The 24,532-nt window shown below is 44.7% G+C and overlaps 2 protein-coding genes and 1 long non-coding RNA gene across 7 annotated transcripts in view; 1 reads left to right on the top strand and 2 right to left on the bottom strand.

The window, feature by feature from the left end:
* Positions 1-809: 809 nt before the first annotated feature.
* LOC131189520 (zinc finger protein 300-like) lies at positions 810-7,082 on the bottom strand. Its single transcript, XM_058165639.1, has 2 exons — positions 6,595-7,082; positions 810-1,528 (listed from the first exon to the last, which is right to left on the bottom strand). The coding sequence occupies exons 1-2, from the start codon at positions 6,668-6,670 to the stop codon at positions 810-812; spliced, it is 795 nt and encodes a 264-aa protein (XP_058021622.1). The 5' UTR covers positions 6,671-7,082.
* Positions 7,083-20,377: 13,295 nt separating this feature from the next.
* LOC131192855 (uncharacterized) overlaps positions 20,378-24,532 on the top strand; it is a 31,310-nt gene continuing 27,155 nt past the window's right edge. The window contains exons 1-2 of the long non-coding RNA XR_009153797.1: positions 20,378-20,737; positions 21,379-21,606. This is a non-coding gene — a long non-coding RNA (uncharacterized LOC131192855). The remainder of the gene's footprint in view (positions 20,738-21,378; positions 21,607-24,532) is intronic.
* Positions 21,732-24,532, bottom strand: part of LOC131192654 (zinc finger protein 271-like) — a 39,986-nt gene continuing 37,185 nt past the window's right edge. For all 5 annotated transcript variants that reach the window (XM_058172009.1, XM_058172008.1, XM_058172006.1 and 2 more), the window contains 2 exons: positions 24,057-24,135; positions 21,732-22,837 (listed from right to left, as the gene is read on the bottom strand). In XM_058172009.1, coding sequence (XP_058027992.1) covers positions 24,091-24,135 — 45 coding nt within the window. In that variant the 3' untranslated portion in view covers positions 21,732-22,837; positions 24,057-24,090. The remainder of the gene's footprint in view (positions 22,838-24,056; positions 24,136-24,532) is intronic.

Genomic DNA, 24,532 nt, shown 5'->3' with positions numbered 1-24,532 from the left:
GGCCTCATAGCCATGTAGAGCTGGCACTGTCCCAAGAAGGTCGGGAACATCTCAGGCTGCCCAGAAAACTTATCCGGCACGGTTATCGGGCACTTGCGACGAGGAGGAGGAGTGGGAGGATGGGGGGGGGCTGCAGGCACATTCCTGGCAGCAAGTTGGCCTGCCAAGTGAGCCACTTGCTGCTGGAGCTGTTGATTAGCCGCGTGTAGCTGCTCTAACTGCTGCTGTACCTGCTGCTGATCCATCTTTGGTGGAAGATGTTTTAGTCAGGTCTCGGACAAAATGTTCTGTTTCCCTTCCCCCAATACTCCCAGCAAAGAGTCCGTCAGAGGCCTTCCTTTTATTTACATAGATACATGTCCTGGCCACGTCTACCCACGGGCCTGCCAAGTTTCTGGAGATAACGAGGAAATTATAGATAAGGCCAGAATTACTCACGAATATATTCTTCCCTCCATGAAATAGTTAGCTCGCGCCAAATTCATTGCTTTGTCCGAGACAAAAAACCAGGAAGTCCCGCCTCCTATTTATAGTCTCTGCAGATGTCACTGCATGACAATTATGACTTGGCTTTGTCCCAACTCTTCCGCTGCTGCGCACGTCGATCAAGCCTTCGTAATCTTGCGTCCCTCCAAAACTGTTCTTGGGGCGCTACAAATCAGAAGAAGGCCCGGAGAATCAGGTTGCCGGCCCCTCCCTTTGAGTGGGTGCCAGGGAGGGAGAGGGCTCAAGAGAAACAGGGCTTGCCAGGTCTTCTCCCTCATTTTCTGAATCATCCGAGTCCAGGAGTCTGGGTCCAGGAACCTGGGTCACAACAGGATTGTCCGATGTCTCATCAGGTATACCTTGGTGGAAAAACACTTCCCACATTCTGGACACTCTTCATTTTTTTCCTTCCTTCTGTTTGTTTTCTTGCGACTCCGAAGAGATGATCGCTGGGCAATTTCCCCCCAGCACGCATCATAAGACTTGATTCCTTTGTGAACTTTCTCGTGGAGCCAAAGCTGTGACTTCTGAGCGAAGGCCTTCTCGCACTGGCCGCACTTGTAAAGTTTGTCTCCTGTGTAGATTTGCAGGTATTGAAGCAGCTCTGACTTTTGAGAAAAGCACAGTCTTTTCCACCACTTTCGACATTCCTGAAGTCTCTTTCCCTGGTGGAGTCGCTGATGGGCTCCAAGGTCCGAGCCTTTAGCAAAACGCTCCCCGCACTCTCCGCATTTATAAGGCCTCAGTCCAGGGTGGCTCCGGAGATGTTTGGCAAAGCTCCACATTCCAGGAAAGGAGTTTCCACAAAGAAAACACAGGTGGGATCCATTCCCCGTATGCAGCTTCCGATGGATCAAAAGGAGGGACCGGTAAGCAAAAGATTTCCCGCATTCAGAGCATTTGGAGAGTCTCTTCTGGTTCCACTGAGGGGAACTCTGCTCAGAGGGGTTCCCCCCCTGCATGGTTTCCGGAAGCTGCTCACCTGAAGAGCTTTGCAGGGTGATGTTTGGCGAGAGGGTTTTTTCCCCCCAGATAGGTCCTGCTGGATGAAGGAAAAAGAAGTGAAGAGAAGAGGAAAATACTTTCCCTTTCGGATCCTAAGTAGGCCAAACAATAGCTAGGATATCCCTTACATCAGCCCCCGTGGGATTCCCAAAGCCTCCCCTCCCTTCAATCAAAGCAATGCTGGGATCCTCCTTGTGAAGCTGATCTGAGATCTCCTCTTCCCATTTCTTAGCAAGAGGGGAGCAATGGCTGACAGTAGTCCCTATTGCTCTCCATTTGCTGTCTGAAGTGGGATGATCTCCGCCTTTTCCTTTCGCTCTGTTGGGGTGTGTGTGTGTGTATATGATGCAGATGACATGTGAAACCTACTGTAATGATTTGCATGTGTCCGATGGGCCCATACCAGGGGTGAAATCTAATTTTTTCCCCTACCGGTTCTGTGGGCGTGGCTTAATTGGTGGGCGTGGCTTGGTGGTCAGATGACTGGGTAGGCGTGGCCAATAACAATAAATAATAAAAATAATAAAGTATAAAAAACAATAAGAGGTACCAAAAACCAACTTTCACACTTTATACACACACAACACAACTGACTCACACACAATGTAAAAGCAGCTGCACTTCACACTTCACAGCCACAAAAAGCTCAAAAACCAACTTTCACACTTTACACACACACAACTCACACACACACACAAAATGCCACATACAGCTTTCTGAGATTGTGTGTGTTTGTGTAGTTAGAGTGAAACACTACAGAAACACACCAGAAAGCTGCACAAATATTTTATTTTATTATTTTATTTTATTTTATTGTGGACTTCAAATCCCAGAGTTCCTCAGCTAGCAAAGCAGGAAGTCAAAGCAAGCTTTTTCTTTTCTTCAGTAGCTGAAGAAAGCATGCAGTTGCAGCCCGAAAGAGCAGTAATTATAGGTAAGTGAGGAGGGGAATTGGCTGGGCTTGGGTAGGGGCTCTTGTAAGTGGAGGCTGTTAAAAAGTGAGTTTAAAAGCCTGTGAGGATCAGGAAACTCCTCTGGGATCGCCAGAGGAGGCTTTTAAATCCTGGGTTGTTGTTTTTTTCCCCCCCTTCAGCTGAAGAGGGTTTTTTTTAAAAAACTTTTAAAGGGTTTTGATCTCTGCTCAGCCCCGTGATCATCAGAGGGTGTTTTTTTTTACTTTTAAAGGCATGTTTCGGCTGAAGAAAAACTTTTAAAAGTAAAAAAAAAACCAACCTCTGCTGATGGTGTGGCTCAGCAGAGGCAGGGGGGGTGGGACCAGGGATTTTTGCTACCGGTCCTCCGAACCAACAGCTGCCATCGCTACCTAATCGGGGGAGCTGGTGCGAACCGGGAGCATTTCACCCTGGCCCATACATGTGGACAGTACATCCGATGTGGGTATTTGTGGACACTGTTCTTTGCTGACACAGATCAAGATGGCCTCCTCCTAAAATGGCTTCCCATGGTTTCTTTATGGTTTAGGGAAAGTCCAACCATTTGTTTAGTGACCAATGCTACAATGGGCGTTGAAAAAGTGACGTATGACCAGTTTTCACCTTTGTCCCTGCAGCATCCCCAGAGTCACGCGCTCCAAATGCAGGCACTTGGTAACTAGCATGTATTTTTGACGGTTGCACTCTCCTGGGGTCATGTGATCCCTTTTTGCGACCTTCCCAACCAGCTTCTGACCAGCAAAGTCAATGAGGGAAGGCAGATTCATTTAACGACTGCAATGATTTGTTTAACAACTGTGGCAAAAAGGGCATGAAATGAGGCACAGCTCACTTAACAATGGTAATTTTGAGGTCTATTGTGGTCATAAGTTGAGGACTAACCGTACAATTAGTTCTTTGGGCTAACTGTAGTGCGCCCAAAATTTATGCTGCTAAGCGAGAAATTTGTTTAGTGAGTTTTGCCTCGTTTTATGACCTTTATTGCCACATTTGGTAAGTGAATCACCGCAGTTGTTATATTGGTAACACGGTTGTTAAGTGAATCTGGCTTTCCCACAGACTTTGCTTGTCAGAAGGTCGCAAAAGGGGATCACATGACCCCGGGACGCTGCAACCGTCATAAATATGAGTCAGTTATCCAGCATCTGAATGTAAATCCCGTGATCATGGGTATGCTGTAACGGTCATAAGTGTGAAAAGTGGTCATAAGTTACTTTTTTTTCAGTCCTGTTGTAACTTTGGTCACTAAGTGAACTGTCGTAAGTCAAGGACTACCTGTACATGTGTTCATCAAGGACTCCGAAGCTTTACGTTATCCACCAGATGGTCCTACCTGCCCAGGTCAGATTTTGGGCTCCGTCCTTATCCAGTTTCTTTGGCTTCATGTATTATATCCACCCAACCGCTGGAATTATTCCATCAGGTGTGGAAGCTTCACAAATTGCGGTTAAACTAATCACGGTTTAGCTGAGGGATCTGTAACTTCTGACATGAAGACCGATACGATAGCGCCGTAATAGCTCAGGCTGTTAGAAGCCTGTTATTAGAACACAGCAGCCTGCAATTACTGCAGGTTCAAGCCCGGCCCGAGGTTGACTCAGCCTTCCATCCTTTATAAGGTAGGTAAAATGAGGACCCAGATTGTTGGGGGGGGGGCAATAAGTTGACTTTGTAAATATACAAATAGAATGAGACTATTGCCTTATACACTGTAAGCCGCCCTGAGTCTTCGGAGAAGGGCGGGATATAAATGTAAATAAATAAATAAATAATAATTTAAAAAAACAGCCTCAGAGAGTGTGCTATAGACAAACCCCAATTTCATATCATGGCCTTCATGTTTAAGCAAATTAAATAGAATTAACATGGTTTTTCTGCATTCTTGAATTTCAACGTTTTCCTTTCATTCAGTGCTGCAGTTTGAGATCAAGGCCACCGACCAACCAGCATCTCTGCTCCCTTTTTCTCCCTTCTCTTGTTTAGAGCTCAATTTGCTTTTTCCCTTCCTTTTCCCTCCATTTCTCTCTCTCTCTCTCTCTCTCTCTCTCTCGCTTCCTAACAAGACCGGGCTTGAAATCTTTGTGAAACACCCATCACTCAACCAGAGGCTCTGACATCAGGGGTCTCTTCAGGGGCCAAACAAAGAAGCTATTGATTTACAGAAATTCTGTCCAGTTTTGTCAAACAAAAGCAAGAGAAATATTAGGAATTTAAAAAAAGCAAGGATATTCATTTCCTCTCCTTCTAAGGTTAAGCACAAAGAGGAGCTTCAGGGTTGGGAGAACCTGAGGGATTTGCTTTTGGGAATGAAGAAAGAACAAGAGAGAAAAAGAAAGAGAGAGAAAAAGGAGGTTAAGAGAAAGAAAAGAAAAGGAAGGAAGGAAGGAAGGAGAAAGAAAGAAAGAAAGAAAGAAAGAAAGAAAGAAAGAAAGAAAGAAAGAGAAAGAAAGAAAGAAAGAAAAAAAGTTAAGTTTTGCAGGATCCCTTCTGGGTTGGGAAAACTTGAGCGATTTGCTTTTGGGAATGAAGAAAGAAAAAGAGAGAGAGAGAGAAAGAAAGAAAGAAAGAAAGAAAAAGAAGGAAAGAAGGAAGGAAGGAAAGAAAGAAAAAGAACGATCATTTTGCAAGATCCCTTCTGGGTTGGGAGAACCTGAGCGATTTGCTTTTGGGAAAGAAGAAAGAAAGAGAGAGAAAGAAAGAGAGAGAAAAAGGAGGTTAAGAGAAAGAAAAGGAAGGAAGGAAGAAAAGAAAGAAAAGAAAGAAAGAAAGGAAGGAAGGAAGAAAGAAAGTAAGTAAGTAAGTAAGTAAGTAAGTAAGTTAAGTTTTGCAGGATCCTTCTGGGTTGGGAAAACCTGAGGGATTTGCTTTTGGGAATGAAGAAAGAAAGAGAAAGAAAGAAGAGAGAGAAAAGGAGGTTAAGAGAAAGAAAAGAAAAGGAAGGAAGGAAGGAAGGAGAAAGAAAGAAAGAAAGAAAAAGAAGGAAAGAAGGAAGGAAGGAAAGAAAGAAAAGAACGATCATTTTGCAAGATCCCTTCTGGGTTGGGAGAACCTGAGCGATTTGCTTTTGGGAAAGAAGAAAGAAAAGAAGAAAGAGAGAAAGAAAGAGAGAAAAGGAGGTTAAGAGAAAGAAAAGGAAGAAAAGGAAGAAAAGAAAGAAAAGAAAGAAAGAAAGGAAGGAAGGAAGAAAGAAAGTAAGTAAGTAAGTAAGTAAGTAAGTAAGTTAAGTTTTGCAGGATCCTTCTGGGTTGGGAAAACCTGAGGGATTTGCTTTTGGGAATGAAGAAAGAAAGAGAAAGAAAAGAAGAAAGAGAGAAAAGGAGGTTAAGAGAAAGAAAAGAAAAGGAAGGAAGGAAGGAAGGAGAAAGAAAGAAAGAAAGAAAAAGAAGGAAAGAAGGAAGGAAGGAAAGAAAGAAAAAGAACGATCATTTTGTAAGATCCCTTCTGGGTTGGGAGAACCTGAGCGATTTGCTTTTGGGAAAGAAGAAAGAAAGAGAGAGAAAGAAAGAGAGAGAAAAAGGAGGTTAAGAGAAAGAAAAGGAAGGAAGGAAGGAAAAAGAAAGAAAGAAAGAAAGAAAGAGAAAGTAAGTAAGTAAGTAAGTAAGTAAGTAAGTAAGTAAGTTAAGTTTTGCAGGATCCCTTCTGGGTTGGGAAAACCTGAGGGATTTGCTTTTGGGAATGAAGAAAGAAAAAGAGAGAAAAAGAGAGAGAAAAAGGAGGTTAAGAGAAAGAAAAGAAAAGGAAGGAAGGAAGGAAGGAGAAAGAAAGAAAGAAAGAAAAAGAAAGAAAGAAAGAAAGAAAGAAAGAAAGAAAGAAAGAAAGAAAGTAAGTTAAGTTTTGCAGGATCCCTTCTGGGTTGGGAAAACTTGAGCGATTTGCTTTTGGGAGTGAAGAAAGAAAAAGAGAGAGAGAGAGAGAAAGAAAAAGAAAGAAAGAAAGAAAAAGAAAGAAAGAAGGAAGGAAGGAAGGAAAGAAAGAAAAAGAACGATCATTTTGCAAGATCCCTTCTGGGTTGGGAGAACCTGAGTGATTTGCTTTTGGGAAAGAAGAAAGAAAGAGAGAGAGAAAGGAAGGAAGAAAAAGAAAGGGAGAGAAAGAAAGAAAAGATAGATAGATAGATAGATAGATAGATAGACGGACAGACAGACAGAACCTTTTGCAGGATCCAATCTGGGTCGATCTCCGGGACCAGAGGGGTTTGTCTTCAGACTCCTGCTGCTGGAGCTCATCCGCAGGAAACTTCTCTCCAGTTCTCTGTGTGTGTGTGTGCGCTGTTCTGGGCGTGGTGTTTACGGTGCCTGTTGTGGTGTGGGCTTTTGTAGGTGTGGATTGGGTTGTGTGTGGGTTGGGTTGCCGGCTTTGAAGTCGTGAAGTGTCCTTTTTCTCGCAGCGCGTCTACATTCCATTCCTGTTCGTTCTTGCGCGCAAGTCCGGCTCGAATCGGGACCCCCCCCCCCCAATGATTCTTCCCAATGCAAACCTTTCCCGTTATTAGAACCTCCCGATCGCAAGGAAAAGGCCAATGATTTCCTGCCGTTGCCGTGTCAAAGCTCTCCAAATAGGTTCAAGCTACAGGTCAGCCTATTATTTTTTTGCAAGTGCGCTTGAAGGCCGGAAGGATCGGGGTGGGGAAAGGAAAGGATCCCTACCTGGCAGAAACGGGAAGCCTCCTCCGAAGGATTCAGCGCCGGTGCAAGGAGGGGATCTCGGGGGGAAGGAAGCAGAGATACAACCCGGACGGCTTTCAGCGGCCGAATGGGCGAGAAGAGAAGGGCGCAGGGCTTCTGGGGGGTTCTTCTCAGGCCCCGCCTCCTCCAGGCAGCCACGCCCCTCACCTTGACCATGAAAGCCTCCCGCACATTGGCCAGCGGGAAGATTGGCCCCGCCCATTCCCCCTCTCCGCGCGAGTTCTCTAATCTGTTTCCCCCCCCCCATATTCTATGCCAAGCTGGGCGCCTTTTCTATGCAAATGAGGCGACGCGGAAGGAACGTTCCAATCTGGAAGGGTGGGGGGGGTGCGAGATCATGTATCGTTCTTTCGTTCGTTCTGGGGTGGGAATGGGGATTTTGCAATATCCTTCCTCTAGGAGTTGGGGTGGGAATGGAGATTTGGCAGTATCCTTCCTCCCGGAGTGGGGAGGGAATGGGGATTTTGTAATATCCTTCCCCCAGGAGTAGGGTGAGAATGGAGATTTTGCAGAATCCTTCCCCTGGAGTGGGGTGGGAATGGAGATTTGGCAGTATCCTTCCTCCCGGAGTGGGGAGGGAATGGGGATTTTGTAATATCCTTCCCCCAGGAGTGGGGTGAGAATGGAGATTTTGCAGAATCCTTCCCCTGGAGTGGGGTGGGAATGGGGATTTTGCAGTATCCTTCCCCCAGGAGTTGGGTGGGAATGGAGATTTTGTAGTATCCTTCCCCCCAGGAGTGGGGAGGGAATGGGGATTTTGTAATATCCTTCCCCCAGGAGTGGGGTGAGAATGGAGATTTTGCAGAATCCTTCCCCTGGAGTGGGGTGGGAATGGGGATTTTGCAGTATCCTTCCCCTGGAGTGGGGTGGGAATGGGGATTTTGCAGTATCCTTCCCCCAGGAATGGGGAGGGAATGGGGATTTTGCAGTATCCTTCCCCCAGGAGTAGGGTGAGAATGGAGGTTTTGCAGAATCCTTCCCCTGGAGTAGGGTGGGAATGGGGATTTTGCAGTATCCTTTCCCTAGGAGTGGGGAGGGAATGGAGATTTTACAGTATCCTTCCTCCCCCCCCCTCCTGCCACCCACCAAGCCACACCCACAGAACTGATAGCAAAAAAAATTGAATTTTACCACTGGTTGAAGAGCAGGGGTGGGGGGTGGGGATTTGAAGCCAGACCCCTCAGCGCTGGGGAAGATTTGCCCCTTCCCCCCAGGTCTTGTGGGAGAAGAAATTATACACACACACCCGCAAGGAGAAAGGTAGCTCTAAATTTTATATTTCTGCTTGAAACGTTTTTGCTGGATCGTCTGCAAAAGATCTGACTTTCAGTGCCCGCTCAATAAACCTCAATAATATTGTTATGGAATTTAGGGACACACAGAGAATTCCTGGGTGAGCAGAACAGGTTTATTGCGCAAGGCTCAGTAGCATAAAAGATAAGCAATACTGAACTCTGAGGAGTTCTGACGCTGTTACCGTTATACTTTTACAAGTACAGGAAACAGGTAAGAGAAAAACAATTTCCTAATTATGGTTATACATACATTTAACATGTCATGATTGGTTATAATGTTGACAGTCCCCTATCTCTGCTTTCCCCCCTTGTTGCTGCTTTTATAGAAGCTAAATATCTTGTTTCCTATTACTAACTAGGTCACAGGTATCTTGCAAAGCTATCTAGTTTCCTGCCATTAGCTTGTAATGCTAGGTGTGACTTTGCTCACGATGGGCCCCAGACAAAAATGCATATTTGTCAGGTCTCATAGAAGTCCTGTATTATTAGGAATAGCTTATCTGGCTTCTGTACCTTTTCCCATCTCTTCCATCTTAATATGATAAAAGGCTGTTGTGTAATATTATATAATTTATATTATATATTAATATTTAATAAAGGAGGAGGGGGGAAGAGGAAGGAGGACAAGGAAGAGAAGAGGAAGGAAGGAGAAGGGGAAGAGGAGGAAGACGAAGGAAAAAGGAGGAGGAGGGGAAATGGAGGTCTCAAGATGGCTTAAGGTAAAGGTAAAGGTTCCCCTCACACATATGTGCTAGTCATTCCCGACTCTTATAAGATAGTTTATAAGTCTCTTATAAGATTATAAGACTCTTATAAGATGGTTTATGACATAAAAACACAATATGAAAGAAATAAAAATAATAAAACAATAACCCCCCCATACCTCAACAATCAATGTTGTCGCCATCCCACACCAAGATCTCAATCCTGACTGGAAAAGATCCAGATACAGGTAGTCCTCAACTTAAAACAGTTCATTTAGTGACAGTTCCATTACAACGGAACTGAAAAAAAGTGATTTATGACTTGCACACTTAACCAATGCAGTATCCCGTTGGAAGAAATTTTCCTGGTTCTTTCCCAGCTGGGACACACCAGAGACGCTGAGAAGAAATGGATGCAGAAGCCAGCTGCCAGAAAGTGGGATTCTTTTAACATAGGAAGGCAAGAAGCAAAAAGTGACACAGCTCCAGCCTTCCTGTCTTGCAAGCAGATTGGGGGGAGGCAAAGCCATGCCTTCTTATACTTGATTTTCCTTTGAAGCTGCTACAGTTTGATGGGGTTATTTGTGTGCCTCTAGTTAAAGTGATTGCCCTGGATCCTGTCTTCCTGCCTTAATGGGTTAATCCTGTCCCAGGACTTTTGTCTTTTCTATCCTGGGGGTTAATCCTATCAGGCGTCAGGAAAAAGGGAGTTCTGGTTTTGCTTTTGTGAGTTTATTTTTAGCCTTATCTGTAGTCAGCTTTTGTTACTTTTGTAACAGCCCTTAGCACTGTTGCTCTGAGTTTTCCTTTCAGCTGGTGCTTCTTGATTTTCTTAAAGGGGAAGAGTCTCTTGGCACTGTTTTCTGAGGTTTCTGGTGCTGTGAGGTTTCTGGTGCTGTCCTTTTGGGGTGTACTTCCCACACCCATAATCACGAGATGAAAATTCAGACCTTGACAACTGACTCCTATTTATGACGGTTGCAGTATCCTGGGGTCACGTGATCCCCTTTTGCGACCTTCTGACAAGGGAAGTGAATAGGGAAGCCATATTCACTTAACAACCGTGTGACTAACTTAACGACTTGCAGTGACTCACTCAACAACTGTGGCAGTTTTAAAACCTAGGTTATAACTTTCAGTTATTGTCCACCTCAGAATGGCAAGAAACTTCTCTATCATTGTCCTCCATGCTTTGTCTCAATCTCTGGATGTACAGAGACTCTTACCGTCATTGACAGTTTCAAGAAACATTAAAATTTCAAAGTAACGTAATGAGACAACTGGATTTTGCCCACAAACAAAGAAAAATATTTGAGCCCACTGCTATGTTTTGATAGATCGTTCCCCGAATGGGTTCGAATTTCCCAGCTGGGAGCTCCTCTCCAGCAGATTGGAGCGTTGCCGATGTATTAGAAGAATTGAGATCGAAGCGAGCTGCGTGAAAGCGAGGTTTCTTTATTTTTCAGGAAGACGAATCCAGCAAGCGCAAGGACCGCGTTCCTGGGTGAGCTGACAACCGTATACAGTAAGTGTACATTTTTTATACTCTTTTTCCCTTTTCATTTCTTTGTTTTGGGAGTACTTGATGGGATTTCCCTTTGTGTATGTGCTTGCTAAGTTTTCTGTGTTTTGTCTTTCTGATTATGTTAATGTGGGTGGGTTTTGTGTTCGGGCGTGCGTTCCGGTTTAATCTGTTCATTCTAACGATTTGATTTCCTCAAGTATTCTCCCTTCCGTTAGTTGTTTTCCATATGCTTTGACTGAAGTTAATCTATTCAGGCTTGTGATTGAATCTTGTCCTGATCTAATCTATTCCTTTATTTGGTCGGCTATGTCTGTGTGACCTAATTATTTCCTTTCCTGTATTTCTTGGTATTGTCTTTTAAATAGCCTTGAGGTTTGTGGGTTTTTCCCTGGCCAGATTTAATTCTGAGCCAGTGTCTTTTGTTATTATGATGTGCCTTTGCTTGGTTTCCTTTTGCTCAACACTGCCTAGGTGAAGTTCCCTTCCTACAATCCATCATTTTTTTTTTTTTAATCTGGGTATTCCTCCTTTTCTCCTGTGCTCGTTTGGTTGCTATCTGAGTATACCTGGTATTCTTGGTCAATTTGTATCATCATAAGGGCTGCTTGATGTTTCCCTGTGTTTGGTCTAGATGAGTTTGGTTTGCAACTCCTTAAGCAGCTAAGGCATAGGGGAATACAGTAACAGAGACAGCACATGAAAGCTCCTAGTACACAGATAATGATTATGCCTGTCAGGATAATTTTTAGCCAAGAGAAGTCTGGCAGCCAGGAGAAGAGCCACGAGAGGTCAAAGGCTGGCTGGTTGTGGCCAATATCTTGGGTCAGCTCTTTTAGGTGGTTAATGTCTTTATTTATGCTTTCTGCGTTTTCTTCTAATTCAAAGCAGCAAAGCCCTCTGAATTCTTTGCAGCCATGATTGTGCTTTAATAGCAGAAAATCAATCGCTGCCCGATTCTCAAGGGTTGCCTCTCTGACTTGTCTTAGTTCTCTATTTAGGGCATCTAAGGCATGGGAGGTCGAATTTAGGCCTTTCACTAGGGTACATGCCAAGCTGTTCAAGTTTCTTGAATTTCTGACTGCCAGTCCTGGCACTCCCACTAGCGATACAGCCAATGAAACATATTCTGCTTTTGTGAGTAGGGACACATGTGAATCACAATCTGGGTCTAGGGTGTGAAATGCTCTCCTGTGTCGTCTCTGTATGGATGACAGTAACATGGTTAGCTTTCCTAGAGTACAAGGCCCTCCTGTTGAATTTGCTGGTAGGTATGAATAGGCTTGTAATCCACACAGTATAAACCAACCATGAGGTAGCCTTAGGTAGCTATAAGAAAATGGAACAAGTTCCGTGTGATTGCATCTTAGTTCTGTGTTATTTAGGTTGATGCAATTTCCACTGCCCTTCTCGCTACATCCAAAAACCTCAAAGCACCAGGAGGAGGTGGAGATGGCAGCTATATGAAGAGTGTACATGTCTAGTTCTTTTGTTGAGGAGACATTTCCCCAATCATAAATGGTTGAATATGTCATTGTGATAGGAATGTGTCTGAGCCTAGTGTCATTGAGTATAGCTTGAGGTCTAATTGCTACTCCCATTAGGCATGTTTTTAAGATATCTTTCACTGAGTTACCCCCTGATAGGCAAAATTCTGTGGTGTTGAGTATCTCTCTTGCTAGATATTCCCAGATGTTTCCCTTTTCTGGGATGAGGTTTGGTTCAAGGAATGCTGTTATCTGGGTTACAGTTAGCAATATACAATATAGGTTACATATAGTGTTAATAACTGGTTTTTTTCCTCCCATTATATAGTTAAATCCTCCCCCCTCCCCTCTCTTTTTTTTTTCTTTTTCCCCTCTAAATATTACAAACTTGGATTAAAAGAAAAACAAACAAAAGACAACAATACATATAAGAAGAAAGGTGATGGTGGAGACAGTCCGGGTTATATATTTTTTCTTCTTCTTCTTATTCAGTGGTGTTGTTAAAAAATGTTTCCAAAGTCCATTCTTTTGTCTCTGGATGTTTCTTCAATTTAATCGGTGGGATAGCTGGGCTGTTGTCCACAACTGCAGGTTTGGCGTGTGTCCAATGTATCCAGCAGTCCCTTTCTGCAACCCGGATGGCAGTCTGGGTTGTCAGTAGAATCTGATACGGTCCTGTCCACTTGGGTTGCAGTGGTGAGTTTCGCGTGAAGAACTTTATCCACACCCAGTCACCTGGCTCAAAGGGATGTAGATTGTCCTCCAGAGGTAGCATCTGTGTCAGGGCGCTCTGTGTCCACAGGACCTGTAATCTCTTATGCAGGGCTGAAAGATATGAAGAGAGAACTATGTCCCCCCTATCTAAGCTGAGGGACTGGGGATCGAGGCCCTGCAGGATATCAGGTGGGCGTCCAAAAAGGATTTCAAAAGGGGATATTCCTATATCCTTTCTAGGTCTAGTTCTAATGTAAAATAAGGCAATTGGTAAGACTTGTGGCCATGAGAGGTGTGTCTCTTGGCAGAGCTTACCTAATAAGGTTTTTACCTTTCTGTTTGCTCTTTCTGTTCCACCTGATGAGGATGGGGAGTAGGGGCAATGCAGGTTCTGGGTAATGCCAAGTGCTTGGTATATATAGGTGAGAACTTGGGCTATGAAATATTTGCCCCTATCCATATCTAGTACACTTGGTACCCCAAATCTGGGTACAATGTCTTTAATGAGGTGTTTGGCAGTTTCAAGGCTGTAGCATGGCGACAAGGAAAGCCTCTACCCAGTGTGTTAGTTGGTCTCTACATATGAGGGCATATTGGTATCCATTTGCTTTAGGCAATTGAATATAGTCCATTTGAACCCGTTCAAAGGGTCTTTGTGCCCATGGTCTGCCCCCCTCGTGGATGCTTTTTCTGGAGGTGCTGTTATTAGCCTGACATGTTTTACAGGTGCTAGTCACTCTAGTTGCCTCTGTATAAATTCCAGGAGCATGCCATACCCTTCTAGCAGCATCCACTATTGCTTGGGTCCCACAATGGCCTTTCGAGTGTAGCCTCTGGCAAATTAGGCGTATGAGGCGACGTGGGGCTATGGGTCTGCCATCTGGGACTCTCCAAAATCCATTAGAAAATGTTGCACCTAATTTTCCTTCCCACATTTGGGCTTCTCCTTCTTCAAGGAAGTCCTTATATGGGATTTCTGGGTTGGCTCTTATTGCTGGAGCAATAGTGACTTGTGGAAGAGGTTCGGTGGCTACCCATTTGGCTATTGCATCAGCGTATTTGTTTCCTTTTGTAATCAAAGAGTCATCCGTTTGATGGGCTTTACAATGAATGACTGCTATTTCCCTTGGTAATTGAATGGCTTGTAATAGTTTGGAGACCAGAGCTGCATGTACGATTTGTTGACCAGCTGATGTGAGGAAACCCCGTTGTTTCCATAGTGCTCCTGTGGCATGGCAAACACCAAATGCATATCTTGAATCAGTATATATGTTAACAGACTGATTTTCTGCTGCTTCACAAGCTTTGGTTAGTGCAATAAGTTCTGCTGCCTGAGCGCTATGTGAGGGGGTTAGTGGCTCAGCCCAAATGATTTCATGGAGAGAGTCTACTGCTGCTCCTGCAACCCTTCTGTCCTCATGCATATAAGAGGAGCCATCTGTAAATAATTCAAGATCTGGATTTTCTAGAGGGTTGTCAGTTAAATCTGGGCGCGGTAGCTCTGCATCCTGTATTAGGTGGAGGCAATCATGGAGGTTATTATCCGATTGTTCTGTGGGTAATAGGGTAGCAGGGTTTAGGGTGCTACACCGTTCAAATGTGATGTGGTCAGATGTAAACAATTCCGCCTCGTATTGCGCTAGACGCTGCTGTGTGAAGGCTTGCGTTTGCGATTTTAGGAGAACAGCAAACACTTCGTGGGGTACTTTTAGAGTCAGCGGCCGTCCGAGGACTAGGTCCTTGGATCGTTTTACTATTTCTACCGTGGCCGCTACTGCCCTCAAGCAGGGGAGTGTCCCCCGGGCTACCAGATCTAACTTTACTGAATAGTATGCCACGGGTCGCTGAGCTAGACCACAGCTCTGTGTTAGAACTCCCGATGCAATGCCTAGTTTTTCGTGTATGAAGAGGGTAAATGGTTTTTTGTAATCAGGCAAACCCAATACCGGGGCTGAAGCTAGTGTTTTTTTAATTCTCTCGATATGCTGGTCTAAAGATTTTGTCCATTCTATAGGATCTGGCATGTTTTTAGTAGTTAAGTCTATCAGGGGTTTTGCTAGTTCCCCAAACGACGGGATCCAGGGGCGACAAAATCCCAGGACCCCTAGGAGTGCCCTTACTTGTCGTTTCGTGCTGGGGTTTTTCATGGCCAATATAGTTTCTATGCGGCTGGGAGCTAGTTTCCGTATTCCCGGCGCAATTATGTAGCCCAAATACATTATTTCTTGTTTCAAATATTGCAATTTGGTGGGGGAGGCTTTATGTCCCTTCTCCGCTAAGGCCTTCAATAGATGTAAAGTATCACGTTTACATGCCTGCTCACTTTCTGATGCTAGCAACAAATCATCTACATATTGGATTAATATAGATTTTTCTGGTAAGTCTATGGAAGATAAATCGTTCCTTAAAATTTGGGAGAAAAGGGTGGGAGACTCCGTGTAGCCTTGAGGCAAACGGGTCCAAGTATATTGCTGTTCCTCCCAAGTAAAGGCAAATAAGTATTGTGATGCTGAATCTACCGGAATGCTAAAAAAAGCAGAACAAAGATCCACCACGGTGAAGTGAGTGGCGGAAGCCGGTACTTCCGTAATTATTGTTGCGGGGTTCGGCACTATCGGGGCTCTAGGTATCACGTGACTGTTGATGGCCCTCAAATCGTGCACAAAACGATAAATGGGGTTCCCATTCTCATCCACCTTTGATTTTTTTACGGGAAAAATTGGGGTATTACATGGGGAGGTACATTTCCGCAAAACTCCCTGTTCCAGATAGGCTTTAATCAGTTTGCGTATTGGTTCAATGGCCTCCGCTTGGATCCTGTATTGTGGGATGCATGGTGGGCGCCCAGTTTTCACTTTTATTGTCACCGGGGTGGCCCCTTTTAAAAGTCCCACTTCAGTTGAATCCCAGCCCCAAAGTGAGGGGGGCAAAGTTGCTAAATCCGCATGTAGCGGGGGTGGGTGGGTGGCTAGTAGGAAAGTTTTCTTTCCGGGGATGTCTAGGGTGAGGCCCCTTTTCCCACATTTTATGGTTGCTCCCAATTTACATAGGAGGTCTCTTCCTAAAAGGGAGACTGGAGATTGAGGGCAGATGGTGAAGCCATGTTTTAACGAAAAGGGACCTAATTCAACTGTTAAATCTTTGGTAAATTCTACCGGGATGACTTTCCCCCCCACTCCTACTATATTATCTTGAGCACCTTTCTTTATTGAGTCTTTGTGGGGTGGGTTGATAATTAGTGAGGCAGTCGCCCCAGTGTCCACTAGGCAGTTATATTCTTTTCCCTCTATGAGAAGGGAGATCATAGGCTCCCCTTCGGGACCGTCCCTTAAGGGAATTGCGAGCCCTTGGAGCGTGGCCATGAACTCATTCTCTTCTTTCTCTAGTCATTGAGTATCTGGGTCCTTTCCAGTTCCCAGTCCGGGTTTCTTGGACCATTGCGGTTGTTTAGGTGGGCTGGATTGTATCGTGGAAGTGGGGCTGTTGGTGGTTCCCGATGATAATTGTTTCTCCATTCGGAGGGATAATGAAAATCATTTTCCCCCCGAAAGGTTTTTGGCGGTGCGCTATACCGGGAACGGTTTTGGATCTGATTACAGTGCTCCCTTAGGTGTCCCTTCCCTCCGCATCTGAAACAATGTCGGCATTTATGTGTTGGGACTCCAATTTTGTTGCACCGCCCGCACCGAGGCCGTCTATCGCCCAATTGCTGTTGCGGTGGCCTTGTACTGTCATGCAGAGCCGCAAATATTTGTAATTCCTCATGTCTTTCTGACTTCCTTCTTCTCTCTTTGTCTTTTTCCTTTTCTAACTCCCTCCTTTCTTTTTCCTCCTCCTTCAGTTTGTCCCACTGGTCATAAACGAAGTTGGCAATTCTGCGCAACTCCGATATCTCTAAAGAGGACCAGTTAGACACTATTTTGTGGAAATGTTCTTTTATATCACGGGCAGATTGGTCAACGAAGGCTGAGGCTAATATCCTCTGGTCCTTCTGGCAGCTGAGATCGAGGTGGGCATAAGTCGTGGCTGCCTCAGAGAGTCGGACCCAAAAGGCGTCTGGGTTCTCCTGCTCTCTTTGGGTTATTCTCTGGAATTCTGACCAATTTAAGGGTTTTTTCCCAATTTCTTCCAGGGCTTCCAATAGGTTTTCCTTTGCCCTGGTGTATGTAGCCCAGTGGTTGTCATCATTATAGTCCCAGTCAGGGCGCTATAATGGCCAGACTACCCGGGCCTGGGCTACCTGGCCTGGAGCGGCTATAACTGGTTGTTTGGCAATCTCATCAGTTTTCTCAAATAATTTTAATAACTCATCTTTTGTTAAGAAGACATGCAACAGCTGGTTCATGTCTCCCCATGATGGATTATGGCTCTCTATTATGGCCTTGAGAGTCTGAATTACTGTAAGGGGGTCAGCCCTAAAAGATGGTGCCTCCTTTTTCCAAATTACTAGGTCTGAGGCTGAAAATGGGGTGTGCGATAGGATGTATTCTAGCTGACCCCTCTGTCTCCCAGGCACAGGTTTACTTATTAGTGGGGCCATTATTTTTGCTGTGTTTTCCTTCTCCTCGCTGGTTGGATTTCTTTCCCTCAAAGGTTCCTTATTTTTGGACAGTTCAGCCCAGCAATACCAGTAGGGTATATGGCTAGGCTTTAATCGTGGTCTAAGTGCTATCAGGATTTTCATATCTAGAGTACCGCCATGAGGCCAAATTTGTTTCCCAGTGTCATCTTTTAGCAAAGTCCATTTATTACACAATTTCCTCAATTTCTTTTTTCGCATACCAGGTAAAACTGGCAGCCTACGGGCATCCCAGGCCCCAAGCAGGTCTCCTAGGGGATTTCCCGCCACCCTCGAGCTACAGCTTCCCATGTTTTCCTCTCCGATGTGAGGTTTTATTTTTCACTTTGGCTTAGCCGGGTGGACCCTCCTACAGTTTTCAGAAAAAAAAGTTCTGGGAAGGACTTCGACTCCCTTCTGTCGAAGTATGGGCACCTTCCTGTTAAGGGAGCTTCTGTTTTGGATCAAAAAGGTGATCCCAGAGGACCTACTGCCCCTCCAGTAGGTACGAGCACCTCCTCAACACTGCTTCCTGCTTCCTTTTTCGCATACCAGGCAAAACTGGCAGCCTACGGGCATCCAGGGCCCCAAGCAGATTTCCTGCTTTTTTCGCTTACCAGGCAAAGCTGGCAGCCTACGGGCATCCAGGGCCCCAAGCAGATCTCCTGCTTTTTCTTTACTCTCTTAATTGCTTCATTCACACTTACTTTCCTCTCACTCGGCTTCCGTTCCCAATAAACACAAAGTTCCACGTTTGGCTTCCCCCCCTTGCTTTCTCTATCCTACCGGTCACGGCTCGGTGGAGCTAGCAGTAGGCAGAGGTGCGGCTAGAGGTTGCTCAAAGAGGTGGAATCAGACTGTTTCCTTAGGTGGAATCCCACTATCACACACACACGCACACATACATACATTCGTTTCTCTAGGTTCTGGGAATTATCCTTTTTAAAATAGTAAATTTAAGGCGGTACTCACCTGCTTTCAAGCAGCTGTTGAGGGCAAAGCTCAAAAACTCCCTTTACTACCCGACACCTCCCGGGCAGGGTCCGTGGATTCTTCCCCGGACAAAAATGGTCCGTGCCGGCTGGGTTGGATCTTCGGGCCCCGTCCGGTGGCTGGGTTGGCTGGGAGTCCCTTCGTGGTCGCCAATTGATAGATCGTTCCCCGAATGGGTTCGAATTTCCCGGCTGGGAGCTCCTCTCCAGCAGATTGGAGCGTTGCCGATGTATTAGAAGAATTGAGATCGAAGCGAGCTGCGTGAAAGCGAGGTTTCTTTATTTTTCAGGAAGACGAATCCAGCAAGCGCAAGGACCGCGTTCCTGGGTGAGCTGACAACCATATACAGTAAGTGTACATTTTTTATACTCTTTTTCCCTTTTCATTTCTTTGTTTTGGGAGTACTTGATGAGATTTCCCTTTGTGTATGTGCTTGCTAAGTTTTCTGTGTTTTGTCTTTCTGATTATGTTAATGTGGGTGGGTTTTGTGTTCGGGCGTGCGTTCCGGTTTAATCTGTTCATTCTAACGATTTGATTTCCTCAAGTATTCTCCCTTCCGTTAGTTGTTTTCCATATGCTTTGACTGAAGTTAATCTATTTAGGCTTGTGATTGAATCTTGTCCTGATCTAATCTATTTCTTTATTTGGTCGGCTATGTCTGTGTGACCTAATTATTTCCTTTCCTGTATTTCTTGGTATTGTCTTTAAAATAGCCTTGAGGTTTGTGGGTTTTTCCCTGGCCAGATTTAATTCTGAGCCAGTGTCTTTTGTTATTATGATGTGCCCTTGCTTGGTTTCCTTTTGCTCAACACTGCCTAGGTGAAGTTCCCTTCCTACAGTTTCTTTTAACTCAGTAGCTTATAAACAATTTGTAAGGCCCTCAGTGGGCCCTTTCTCCTGGTGACACTTAAATATTGTTTCATGCCTCTTAAGGAGTGAGCATATTTGAACTCTTCAGAATCTCCACTCATCATCAAATGTACCTTTAGATGCCTTCAGAACAGCTTTCCTGACTGGGGACTTCAGAGTTGCTGGATCACACCTCCCATCAAATCCAGCCAGCAAGACATGGGTTGCTCCCGGTTCGATCCAGTTCTATAGAACCGGTAGTAAAAATGTCAGGAGGCTCCACCCACCCGCCACGACGTCGTCATGGGTGATCTGCACATGTGCAGAAGAGCACGCGTATGCGGTCCCGTTGCAAACCAATAGTAAAGGTAAGTAGAACCCACCGCTGATTATGGGAGTAGAAACCCAGCAGGTCTCCTAGGGATTTCCTCCACCCTCGAGCTACAGCTTCCCATGTTTCCCTCTCCGATGTGAGGTTTTATTTTTCACTTTGGCTTAGCCGGGTGGATCCTCCTACAGTTTTCAGAAAAAAAAGTTCTGGGAAGGACTTCGACTCCCTTCTGTCGAAGTATGAGCACCTTCCTGTTAAGGGAGCTTCCGTTTTGGATCAAAAAAGGTGATCCCAGAGGACCTACTGCCCCTCCAGTAGGTACGAGCACCTCCTCAACACTGCTTCCTGCTTCCTTTTTCGCATACCAGGCAAAACTGGCAGCCTGCGGGCATCCAGGGCCCCAAGCAGATCTCCTGCTTTTTTTTCGCTTACCAGGCAAAGCTGGCAGCCTGCGGGCATCCAGGGCCCCAAGCAGATCTCCTGCTTTTTCTTTACTCTCTTAATTGCTTCATTCACACTTACTTTCCTCTCGCTCGGCTTCCGTTCCCAATAAACACAAAGTTCCACGTTTGGCTTCCCCCCCTTGCTTTCTCTATCCTACCGGTCACGGCTCGGTGGAGCTAGCAGTAGGCAGAGGTGCGGCTAGAGGTTGCTCAAAGAGGTGGAATCAGACTGTTTCCTTAGGTGGAATCCCACTATCACACACACATGCACACATACATACATTCGTTTCTCTAGGTTCTGGGAATTATCCTTTTTAAAATAGTAAATTTATATGGTACTCACCTGCTTTCAAGCAGCTGTTGAGGGCAAAGCTCAAAAACTCCCTTTACTACCCGACACCTCCCGGGCAGGGTCCGTGGATTCTTCCCCGGACAAAAATGGTCCGTGCCGGCTGGGTTGGATCTTCGGGCCCCGTCCGGTGGCTGGGTTGGCTGGGAGTCCCTTCGTGGTCGCCAATTGATAGATCGTTCCCCGAATGGGTTCGAATTTCCCGGCTGGGAGCTCCTCTCCAGCAGATTGGAGCGTTGCCGATGTATTAGAAGAATTGAGATCGAAGCGAGCTGCGTGAAAGCGAGGTTTCTTTATTTTTCAGGAAGACGAATCCAGCAAGCGCAAGGACCGCGTTCCTGGGTGAGCTGACAACCATATACAGTAAGTGTACATTTTTTATACTCTTTTTCCCTTTTCATTTCTTTGTTTTGGGAGTACTTGATGAGATTTCCCTTTGTGTATGTGCTTGCTAAGTTTTCTGTGTTTTGTCTTTCTGATTATGTTAATGTGGGTGGGTTTTGTGTTCGGGCGTGCGTTCCGGTTTAATCTGTTCATTCTAACGATTTGATTTCCTCAAGTATTCTCCCTTCCGTTAGTTGTTTTCCATATGCTTTGACTGAAGTTAATCTATTTAGGCTTGTGATTGAATCTTGTCCTGATCTAATCTATTTCTTTATTTGGTCGGCTATGTCTGTGTGACCTAATTATTTCCTTTCCTGTATTTCTTGGTATTGTCTTTTAAATAGCCTTGAGGTTTGTGGGTTTTTCCCTGGCCAGATTTAATTCTGAGCCAGTGTCTTTTGTTATTATGATGTGCCCTTGCTTGGTTTCCTTTTGCTCAACACTGCCTAGGTGAAGTTCCCTTCCTACAGTTTCTTTTAACTCAGTAGCTTATAAACAATTTGTAAGGCCCTCAGTGGGCCCTTTCTCCTGGTGACACTTAAATATTGTTTCATGCCTCTTAAGGAGTGAGCATATTTGAACTCTTCAGAATCTCCACTCATCATCAAATGTACCTTTAGATGCCTTCAGAACAGCTTTCCTGACTGGGGACTTCAGAGTTGCTGGATCACACCTCCCATCAAATCCAGCCAGCAAGACATGGGTTGCTCCCGGTTCGATCCAGTTCTATAGAACCGGTAGTAAAAATGTCAGGAGGCTCCACCCACCCGCCACGACGTCGTCATGGGTGATCTGCACATGTGCAGAAGAGCACGCGTATGCGGTCCCGTTGCAAACCAATAGTAAAGGTAAGTAGAACCCACCGCTGATTATGGGAGTAGAAACCCAGCCTAACTCATATCAGGACAATTCCATTTAGTGAATGCAAGCAAGCCTCCCTTGTGGCAAGACACATAAGACACACACCGCTGGCCGCTATATACAGAATGTAATTTTATTTACTCAGCAATCCAAAATAATTCTCTTTCTGAGATACAAAAATAATTAGAAGCATTTAGAGCAGCACCCGGGTTTAAAGATCCGGAAGGCAAAGCAGGATTTCAACAGGTCAGTCAAATGAGAGCCAGGAGACCCCTCTCTGGCTACCTTGGCCCAGCTGCTGTCCGCCAGATGTTTTCCACATCTGCAGAACACAGAGTGGGAAAGGCCATTCTGGGAAATAACTGGCCACATTCAGTTGGAAACAATTGGGTGGTGGAGGAGGAGCAGGAGGCCACTTTGTAGAAACCAATGTGTTTTTTTTAAACCTTGGCAACTTTTAAGATGCGTGGACTTCAACTCCCAGAATTCCCCAGCCAGCATGCTGGGAGTTGAAGTCCATGTATCTTAAAGTTGCCAAGGTGGAAAACCTGTGACAGAAACAGATATTTTAGCTTTCTGATGAATTGTTTGGGGAACTGCTGCTCAGCCAGGAAAGCAGGTCTACCTTCATAGCTGTTTCCATCATGTAGGGCCTTCTTGATAGTGGCCTCCCACTTCTGGAACCTTCCACAAAGTCAGGTATGAACTGCCACTGCCCTACTGTCTTTTCAGGATGCAGATGGCACGTATGTATTTATTACATACATATAGTCCATTTAAATACCTTGGCCTTTCTAAGGTGCACAAAAGATTGCAGCCCCCCCCATATAATTTATCCTCACGGTCACAAAAAGCGCAATTAAGGCTTAAGAATTGTGATGGCCAAGATCAACTAAGCTATAATCTAAATTATAAATACTGTATATCTTGAGGATGAAGAACTTATCTTTCCACCCCAAATCTTGTCCATGTGTTTCTCGGTCAGCTGCTTTCGAAGAATGGTTCCAAAGCTTTTGAGGGCACAAAATTGAGAAAGGCAGATCGAGAGTCATATGTAGGGTCCCTTTGAAGGGTTTGATTTATTTTCTTTTTTAACTGTATGATTCAAAATCACTCAGAAAGTTTGGTGGGTAGCAGGAAATAAGATGCGGAAAGTATGAAGATGAACATTCTGAAAAGCGTTTTTGTTTTGTGCCTGTTTTATCTTGATTGTAATTCCTGGAAAGAAATTTAAAAATCACATTTTATTTTCTGGTTTATCAGTTCTCATAGCAACATACCCAACTTTTTCCTTCTTCGTTGCCTTCACAGCAATCTGGCTAACAGCTGGAGAGAGGAAAAACGTGGCTGAAACTTACTTTAAAAATAGCTTGTAAAAGTTAGGAAAGGATTTAAAAGTAGGATTGGCTAAACTAGAGTCCTGTTCACACAACATGCTTAACTGAGCCACGGAGGCAAAATATCTGATGAACAGAAAACTCCAATTTGAAGGTAGTTGGAATGTCTGTTCAAGGTAAAAAAGTAAAGATTCCTTTCCCATATATGAGCTAGTTGTTCCTGACTCTAGGGGGCGGTGCTCATCTTCGTTTCAAAGCCGAAGAGCCAGCGCTGTCCGAAGACGTCTCTGTGGTCATGTGGCCGGCACAACTAAACACTAAAGGCGCACAGAACCCTGTTACCTTCCCACCAAAGATGGTCCCTATTTTTCTACTTGCATTTTTTTACATGATTTCGAACTGCTAGGTTGGCAGAAGCTGGAACAAGTAACGGGAGCTCACCCCGTTATGCAGCATTAGGGATTCGAACCGCTGAACTGCAGGCCTTTCGATCGACAAGCTCAGCGACTTAGCCACCGCATCCAAAGATTTGTTCAAAGATGCTGGCTATTATAGCCATGGACTGAAATATAGTGGGTTGAAACTTGGAATTCTTGTAAATATCACTTTTAAGGGGTTCTTCGTGCTCTCTGAGCTTGGTTGTTTTCTTACAGACATTTTATTACCCAACTCGGTAACATGACCAATGCTAGAAGAGTTGCGAGGTTTACTCTCTGGTTTTATACTAGTGGCTTGCCCTGACAGTGTTGGTGTGAGTGTTTTTGGTGATTCCTTTAAAAAGGGCCGTGGTAGCTCAGGCTGGTAAGAAGCCTGTTATTAGAACACAGCAGCCTGCAATTACTGCAGGTTCAAGCCCGGCCCAAGGTTGACTCAGCCTTCCATCCTTTATAAGGTAGGTAAAATGAGGACCCAGATTGTTGGGGGGGCAATAAGTTGACTTTGTATATAATATACAAATAGAATGAGACTATTGCCTTATACACTGTAAGCCGCCCTGAGTCTTCGGAGAAGGGCGGGATATAAATATAAATTAAAAAAAAAATGTTTTCGGTCTAAGAGAACAATGACCGGGGTCTTGGCGAATCAAAAAAGAAACTTACCCAAACTTAGTGTCTCAGTGTGGATGATCCAGATCTATACAGTAGTTTGCACGAGAAATAAGTTGCCATCCACGCTTATCTGAAAGAATGAAAATCAGTAAAATTTATGCTGATCATGAAACACTTTAATTTCAGCAAAAAAAAAAATTAAAATCTGGCTGATCTCCAGCAGTCTGTTCTCCTAAGGAAGCCCATCAATCTCTCAGCAGAGGGCCTTGTTGTGACTGAGGCACAAATAATGATTACCAAACATAATTCTGTCCTGAACAAACTTATTTTATTAGAACAGCTGAGAATTAATTCATTCTCAGCTTAGTCCAAAACAAATTCTTCATAGACAGTCCTTTGGCCTTATCACCAACCTTTGTTGTCTTTGGCAACCTGCCAAAGGCTTTTCTTGGAAACCCCCCCACAAAGTTCAAGAGAGGCTGACAAGAAGCAATGGAATCAACGCTGCTTTTCTACAAAGAACCCAA

The sequence above is a fragment of the Ahaetulla prasina genome, chromosome 2, assembly GCF_028640845.1.
Source record: "Ahaetulla prasina isolate Xishuangbanna chromosome 2, ASM2864084v1, whole genome shotgun sequence".
In the NCBI taxonomy this organism is placed as follows: domain Eukaryota; kingdom Metazoa; phylum Chordata; class Lepidosauria; order Squamata; family Colubridae; genus Ahaetulla; species Ahaetulla prasina.
The sequence above is the reverse complement of the archived record's forward strand: the minus strand, read 5'-3'. Positions and strand labels throughout refer to the sequence as shown.